At 38.1% G+C, this 8616-nt stretch overlaps 1 protein-coding gene across 1 annotated transcript in view; it reads left to right on the top strand.

Annotated features, from left to right (window-relative positions):
* The first annotated feature begins 1318 nt into the window (after positions 1–1318).
* Positions 1319–8616, top strand: part of VPS39 (VPS39 subunit of HOPS complex) — a 31062-nt gene continuing 23764 nt past the window's right edge. The window contains exons 1-8 of the mRNA XM_034417775.3: positions 1319–1802; positions 3032–3097; positions 3984–4048; positions 5171–5213; positions 5721–5815; positions 6402–6500; positions 7705–7797; positions 8169–8352. Of these exons, the coding sequence (XP_034273666.1) occupies positions 1730–1802; positions 3032–3097; positions 3984–4048; positions 5171–5213; positions 5721–5815; positions 6402–6500; positions 7705–7797; positions 8169–8352 (718 nt within the window). The 5' untranslated portion in view covers positions 1319–1729. The remainder of the gene's footprint in view (positions 1803–3031; positions 3098–3983; positions 4049–5170; positions 5214–5720; positions 5816–6401; positions 6501–7704; positions 7798–8168; positions 8353–8616) is intronic.

The following is an 8616-nucleotide window of genomic DNA, read 5'->3' as shown; positions in this document are numbered from 1 at the left end:
TGTTATTCCTGAATGCCGCATTAACCATTTAGAGTTTGAAATATATGCTGAGACAAAGCCAAAGAAGCACTGTAGTTTTAGGACTATGTTATGTCAGGCAACTTCAGATTTGATGTATATTAGGAACTGTATGCTGAATACAAGAATAAGGACCTTAAGTTCATGAAGAATTTATTTACTTATTTAGAAAATTTATATTGTCACCTACTTGTACATGGCAACTCAAGGCGGCTTACAAGGACATAAAAACACAACATAAAAGAAACAAAAATAATAAAAAAGAAAAGTAATAAAATAAATTTAAATTATTATATTTAATAAAGTGTGAGAGATGTAAAGTTAAAAGAAGTTAACCTGGGAGACTTGATAATGTGCAATTGTAATTACATAAATTTAAAGAAAATCCAAACAATGCCTTTTTTTTAAGAGATCAGCCTATTAAATTTTTTTTTACTTTTTATTTTTATATTCGGAACAAAAAGGCTAGCAATCTAGGTTTTATTAGGCAAGATGGGCAGCATATAAGTCAAATAAAAAAGAAAGAAGAAACGAAGAAGCAAACAAGCGAATAACTTTTAAATGTTCCATACCTGCAGCATGCACCTTGGATCCTGAGGATAGTAATGCTAAACAAAAGAATTAAGGTGTTTTGCCAGGTGAATTTAGCCAGGGAAGTTGAAAACAGTATTTAGGATTACTGCCTTGGAAAAAATTGTTCTGTAGGCTCTGGAGACATTACAGCATGAAGAACGTATATTTTTTTTATGATCCACCCAGTGGTGAAATCCAAATTTTTTTACTACCGGTTCTGTGGGCGTGGTGTGACTTGGTGGGCGTAGCAGGGGAAGGATACTGCAAAATCTCTATTCCCACCCCACTCCTGGCGGAAGGATATTGCAAAATCTCCATTCCCACCCCATTCCTGGCAGAAGGATATTGCAAAATCTCCATTCCCACCCCATTCCTGGCGGAAGGATATTGCAAAATCTCCATTCCCACCCCACCCTGGGGCCAGCCAGAGGTGGTATTTGCCGTTTCTCCGAACTGCTCAAAATTTCCGCTACCGGTTCTCCAGAACCTGTCAGAATCTGCTGAATTTGATCCATCCACATTTGCGGAGGAGTTTACCATGGATTCCTTGTAATATAGTTACAGGAATGAATTGTACGCTACATCTACAACACATACACAAACGACAATAATGCAGGATAAAAAAAAAAAAAGGCAACGGCTTAAATATTGAAAAGGTTTCTCGGAGAAGAAGCCCATTCAGGTCAGACAGGAGTTACACACCATCCATGCGCTTTTGCGCTTTGGAGTTGCCAGTCGCCCTTTGCTGCAGGTTCCTTCAGTCCCTCGACCTCCCCACCCACGCACCCCAATTCTCCTCAATGCCTGCTTTGCCCCCCAAGAAAAATACTCAAAAGAATTTGCTCCACCGCAAAATACTCAAAGGTGGTAGGTGCTTAACGTAACCTCTACGACTGGAACCGGAGCGGCAGGCTTCGGTTCGCCGAAGAGAGCCGGGAAACCGGCCTGCGCGACTTGCTCAGAGGCGGAGCCTGGCTACGGAAGTGAAGAGCAACCCCGGAAACGTTGCAGCGGCCCAGGCTCGGCTTTTGTGGCTGGGGGTTGCTGGCAGCATCGTCTCCCGGGCCGTCCTTAGTGGCCCTGGGGCAACAGCCCGTCGTTTCTGAGGAGTAGCGGCCGACGCCAGGCTGTCGCCGTCATGCACGACGCCTTCGAGCCGGTGACGATCCTGGAAAAACTGCCGCTGCAGATCGACTGCTTGGCGGCTTGGGGTGAGTGCCTCCGGATTCGACCCCCCAGCTCACCCCCGCTTGTCCCCTCTCACATTTCAGTGACGTTGTGTGCCGAGAGTCACAACCACAACGTCTTGGTGTACAAGAGTCCGTTTTCTACTGCTCCCTTCCGACCACCGCGTCTTGTTGTGTTGAGCGAACTCATCAAACATTAGGTCCCAGTAAGGGCGAAATCTTGCCAGTTTCCTCGCGCGTTGATAGATGGTCCTGGGAAAACTTGAGCGCTTTGCGTGTTGTGATATTTAAACGTGACCCTCACGTGAGTCATGAGAAGGAAAAGCATTGCCTGCCTGCCCCCAAGGCAGGGCCGGTGTGGGTCTAGAAAGGGAGAACTAGATTCAAATGCAAACATCCCATGGACTGGGATGATTCTCGGTTTCTGCTCCACAGGATTGCTGTGGTGGGGGTTCAACAGAGGAGTGTGTCCATGTTGTCTTATTAATAAAGGAACATGAATGCCCAATTCCTGTGTGTCTTCTGGTTTAACTGCATTTACTTTTTTTTTTTAATGTAAATAATTTTATTTCTTTAAAAAAGTGCAAACAGAAGATTTATCGACAAACAGATCACGGTGAGAACATTACACAATACATAACATTCAATCTAAATAAACAGATAAAAAATAAAAGTCTAATCTAGCATTGTCCTCTTTTTATTCTATTATCTAACCAAACATACCATAGGTCCCGGCATTGGAAATATGCAGTCTTTTTGATCTCTTAAAATTTTAGTTAGCCTATCGGCTTCTGCACATTCCATGCATTTAGTAAACTGCATTTACTTTTAATAAAGTCTGATGAGGGCTGCGACTTGTAGCTTGTATTTGCTTCCTCTCTGGGAATAGCGAAATTCCCAGAAATTACAAATTTCAAATATTTATACTGTAGTGTATAACACTCTCGGATGTTTTCCAATACTTAAAAAAAAAACCCAAAAATGTTTGAGTATAAAAAACCCCACAGTAAAGTTCATGTATAGAGCCATGAAAAGGTATGTCATATTTAGTTCTAGAATAAGGTTCTGCACATACTTTCCTGGGAATAAAGGCAATTAGACCTGGTGATATGGGTAGGATTGCCCTGTAAATTTGACCTTAGAAAATATATGTTAATTGAAAATTATTTTTATTGAAATATTTTTAAAACTATGAATTCCTCAGGAAAAAATAGAATATTGCTGGTGCAAATTAAATGTTTTCTCATTTGTAGAAGAATGGCTCCTAGTTGGGACTAAACAAGGACATCTTCTACTTTACAGAATTAGAAAAGAAACTGGTAAGTTTGTAATGATTTACCATCCCTCTGCATATTAACAAATACCCTGTTTCCCCGAAAACAAGACATCCCTGATAATAAGCCCTCCCTGAAAATAATTAAACGTGGAGCCGGAAATCAGCAAGAGAAGCCCCATCTTGCTCCATGTGCCCCAAAATAATAAGTCCTCCCTGAAAATAAGGCCAAGCGCTTATTTCGGGGATCAAATAAATACAAGACAGTGTCTTATTTTCGGGGAAATACGGTAGTAACAACTGAGGATAATTGAGAGCCATCTGTTACTTCATTGTATTTTAGGGCAGATTCATACAAGATAGGCCCTGTACATAGCTAAAACAGAATATCTGTCAAGAATCAGAAACTTGTTTTAGCCTTATGTTGACAGGGTTTATTTGTTGTGCTAATTTATATGTTTTTTTGTTTTAGGTTTAGTGTGGTTTGTGCTGTTTTACTTGTGTGAACCCTTCCAGTTAAAGCTTATTTGAGAAATAAACTTAATATTATTAATAATCCAATCACTGTGTATAAAACCTATATGATAAAGAGTTTATTGGCTGACCTGAAATACCTTATTTCCTTGTATCATGTTTAATTCTGTGCAAAATTTCATTATATTTTAGAATTAGGCATAACATGTTTAAAAAAGTCAGTCAGATTCATACTTGATTTTTTGCCTTGAAACTAGTCTGTAAAATATGAATTAGATAGAAACATATATGAATTACAACTGTAAAAAAAGGATTCCCTTAAATCAACAATTTGTGAGACTTACACCTCCTCTAATCTCAGTTCAGAAGTTTGTATGACATTATTCCTTAACTAATAAATGCAAGTTGATTAAATAGTTTAAAATATATCTTATCTAAATCCATATATTGTTTGATAGGCTGCAACAGGTTTGAAGTCATATTAGAAAAATCAAACAAGAACTTCTCCAAGAAGATACAGCAGGTAGGTCTGGCATTTTCAGATTCAGCTAAGTTCAGTGGTGGGTTGCTACCGGTTCGCACCAGTGGTGGTGGCGGGAGGCTCCACCCACCTGCCCAGACGCTTCTGCACATGCACCAGTTATGAACCAGTTGCTAAGCAAACTTAGGTAAAGATAAAGGTTCCCCTCGCACTGTTCTGTCCCTGTACCACCCACACACCCAACCAGCCAGCCGAGGGTTAAATAAACTCTTCAAACACTCAATGTCAGTGATAAGGAACTTGGCAGCAACTCCGTGTCTGCCTGCCAAGAACTTTGATTCCGATAACACAGACAAAAATACACACAGTTTGTAATTAAATCCACAGCAAATAAGTGTTGTGTCCGAAAGTGCAAAGTGCCTCGCCAGAGATTAGCTTTGTCCGTCACAGAGTCCGAATGGCCACCACAGTCCCTTTTATTGCCTGTGGGGTGTGGTCCAGTGACTCAGCTTAATCTCTGGCACGCCTCCTTTTCTGCTGCGCCTGCTTGTCTCTCCGACGCTGGCGTGGGTCCAACCACAATGTTTCTTCGTCACTATCCGACGGCTCGGAAACACCTGGCTCCTGGCCAATCTCTTCTCCTTCGGGAGACACCTGAGGCATTGCCAGAGAGGAGGGTCCTGGAGAGGGAGGCCTGGCCATCTCCTCTCCTTCATGTTCGGAGCCTTCTTCCTCCGATAAGATAGGCTCGGAGGACGGAGCCACAACACTCACAAAGGTTCCCCTTGCACATATGTGCTAGTTGTTCCCGACTCTAGGGGGCAGTGCTCATCTCCGTTTCAAAGCCGAAGAGCCAGCGCTGTCCGAAGATGTCTCCGTGGTCATGGCTGGCATGACTAAACACCAAAGGTGCACGGAACACTGTTACTTTCCCACCAAAGGTGGTCCCTATTTTTCTACTTGCATTTTTTACGTGCTTTCGAACTGCTAGGTTGGCAGAAGTAATGGGAGCTCACCCCATTATGCGGCACTAGGGATTTGAACTGCTGAACTGCCAACCTTTTGATCGACAAGCTCAGTGTCTTAGCCACTGAGCCACCACGTCCCTCTTAAGAAATTTACCCAAAGCTTATTTACATGATTTTTTTATTTTATTTTTAATAGATCCATGTTGTATCCCAGTTCAAAATTTTGGTCAGTTTATTAGGTAAGTGAAATAATTGTTCAGATTAATTTTTTTTGAAACAAGGCATGGCAGTCATTATAAGACTAGGGAACTTCTAGTCTTAATTAATTAAGTCTAGTCTTAATTAGTCTTCTTAATTAAAGAATTAAATATTGAATTTATTTCTGAGTTGGGAATGCGTGAATTTGTTCTGTTAATCTGAATTTCAGTGTTTTGCTTTTACTTCTGATCCTTAATTTTTTTAAAGGCCACATTAATTTTTAAAAGCCCTTTACATTTTGTTATCTTCTTTAAGCATTATTTAACTTAATAGTTTTTTACATTATCCATCATTCTTAGTATGGAGATTCTTTGAGACTCAGAATCATTGTAGCATCAAAAACTGGGAGATATTTGTAAAGTTCCCATTTTATTTCAAAATAAAATAATGTTTGCAGCATTATTCATTATGAGAAAATTGTAGAGATTTGAATAGCAGCATGTGTACACCTTAATTTAAGCAGTAATTTGTGTTTTTGTCCCAAACAGAAAACAACATTTATGTTCATGATCTATTGACCTTTCAACAGATCACAACAGTTTCTAAGGCCAAAGGTGCAACTCTCTTCACTTGTGATCTGAAGGTATGTAATGAAAAGAGGCTTGCCTTCATGAACATTTGGCATGTTAGATTAAAATGCAAAAAATTCATTACTTAATTAATGTCCGGGAAGCAGGTGGGTGGGCGAGATGCTTTCATTCACGACTTCTGAAAATCACATTTTAGAGATGATAGTTAAAATACAGATAGTCTTCACTTATTGACTGCAATTGGAACCAGCAGTTCTGTTGGGTCTACTGAGAAATGGATTTTATTTCAGCCTGTTTCTAGGGAGGGAAAAAGATAATCAAGGAAAAAGAATGACAACAAGGCCTGCTCAGGGTTCATTTTTATTCTACCTTTGTTAGAAACAAGACAAAAACACAAGCTTGCATATACAGTGGACTTACATAATACACTAATGAGGCTTGTTTGTGGTTCAAATTGTGGAATGCAACCATAGTAATTTGCACGCCACAGTTGATTGCTCAGCATATTGCAGGACAGCAATTGTGATTTGCTGTACAATAAGCCATATTTAAGAGAACAATGACGTAACATTGTGTGTGAGCAGAGCTTAATATTGTGTTTTCCAGCTTTGATTCTTAGAGAAATATTTATTTTTACAGCATTCTGATACTGGAGAAGAGGTCCTTAGAATGTGTGTGGCAGTGAGAAAGAAGTTACAACTTTTTTATTGGAAGGACCGAAAATTCCATGAGCTGCAGGTGCAGTATTATTTATTATTTTTATTTATCAAATTTAGGTACTGTTCGTCTCACTCTAATCATCATTCTATAATTCATGTTAAAATATAATTTTTGGTTTGAAAGTGTCACTGATTTGAAAGTGGTGTTGATTTTCTATTCAGAAAACATTTTCAAAAATAATTTGCGGGATTTAGTTTTTAAGCCCAATTTAACAGTTACCTAGTTTTTCTTTCAGAGCTTACTTGAAGTATAACATTAATTAACAAAGAACTAAAAAAAAGGCAGAATTCTACAAAACTCTGAAAGAGTCTGTTTTTTTAAAAAGAAATATCAGCCGTACTTAAAACAGCTTAAAAAAATTAAGACCTCATGACTGTCTTTAATTTGTACTCTTTAAACTAGAATGTAATGGAGCAAAAATTAAAGGTACATTGCTGGTGGTTGTCATCGTGGTTTCTGCAAACCATGGTCTACGGCCATATTAAACATACATTATTTGGAAGACATTTAAAAACATGGGAAGGAAAGAGAAATAGGATTTGGGTGTCAAGGGCTGGGAAATGAGCCTTTAAATATGTCTCCTTACTAAAATCCCCCAAATAATGGAAAGGGTTTTTTTTCTGGGCAAGGCATTATGTTTAATATCTAGGCAATACTATTGAGAATATATTCTAAAATCCCATTTGAGAAATGTATTTGCTTGGCTGCAACTGGGGATGTTGAAAAAAACCCCAACATGTGTTATTTTATTTTACCAACTGTAAGAAGGTTCATACCATCTATAATATGCCTCTTTTACATCAGTCCTTGGGTAATCTGACAATACTTATACATCCATCCTTATTTGTAAATGATTTATAGACCATAACAAAATACTGCGAAGCAGCCATGAAAATCAAGCATCAGTTACTGACAGGTTTCCCATAGTTCTAACATGCTTTTTTTATTCATATGTCATTTGCCTGTATTACTTGACATGTTTCTTGCTTTTAATAGTTTTCAGAGGTACCATTCATCCCTGGCCTTTAACTGTAAAAAAGATTCATTCATTCAGATGTCTTAATTTTATATTTTTATCCTATGTTTGTTTATTTTCTGGGAGCTCTTTTTCCTAGAATTAAATATTTTTCCTAGAATTATTTATATACAAACATACATACATGTGTGTGTATCAGCTTCTTTAATTGTACCTAATTAGACATTTTTTCTTCTTGATTTCCAGGGAGATTTCAGTGTGCCAGATGTACCTAAATCGATGGCATGGTGTAAAGATTCAATATGTGTTGGTTTCAAAAGGGATTATTATCTAATAAAGGTATTAAAAATTAGACTAAGATGGAAAATACTGATTTTTCGGAATACTGTATGCAGGGGAAATGAATGATTGGAGCATGAATTATGAATTCTCATGTCCTATACTGAATAAACTTTCTATATGTAGTGAGCCTTCTGAGAAAATAGGCACCTTATTGGCACTGATGTCATATTTGTTATGACATCAGTGGTAAAAATTGACTACTGTTTGGGAAATCCCTAAACAATTTGGCTATGGTTTGATCTATGGGGTTGATGAAATAAGCTTAGTGACAGGAATACTGGAGAATGGAACAGCTCTTTCTAATAATAATGAGTAATTTTGGTAATGCCTTTTTGAATTGAATGACCAGCTTTTTTATTCATTTACAGGTAGATGGGAAGGGGTCGATTAAGGAACTATTCCCTACAGGAAAGCAGCTTGAGCCATTAGTAGTCCCATTGGCAGATGGCAAAGTTGTTGTAGGCCAAGATGATCTAACTGTTGTGTTGAATGAAGAAGGAGTCTGTACGCAGAAATGTGCCTTCAATTGGACAGATATCCCAATAACCATGGGTAAGAACAAGTAAAATTAAAAATTCTTAGCTCTAAAGAAAAAATGTGTTACACACAGAAAATACAATACACCTTGATTTTTAAATTAATAATGACATTTGACTACATGAGATGATAGTTATCTTTCTGTTATGTTGATATAATGCCAGTTTATAGATAGAAAGTGTGTATCTGTAATCCAGGTTTGTGAGTCCAAAGCAGCTCTGTTTTCCCTACTACTTGAATAATAATTTTCTTTGCTCAGATTTTAATTTATTACTATAT

The sequence above is a fragment of the Pantherophis guttatus genome, chromosome 1, assembly GCF_059756535.1.
Source record: "Pantherophis guttatus breed Tessera chromosome 1, ASM5975653v1, whole genome shotgun sequence".
NCBI lineage: Eukaryota > Metazoa > Chordata > Lepidosauria > Squamata > Colubridae > Pantherophis > Pantherophis guttatus.
The sequence above is the reverse complement of the archived record's forward strand: the minus strand, read 5'-3'. Positions and strand labels throughout refer to the sequence as shown.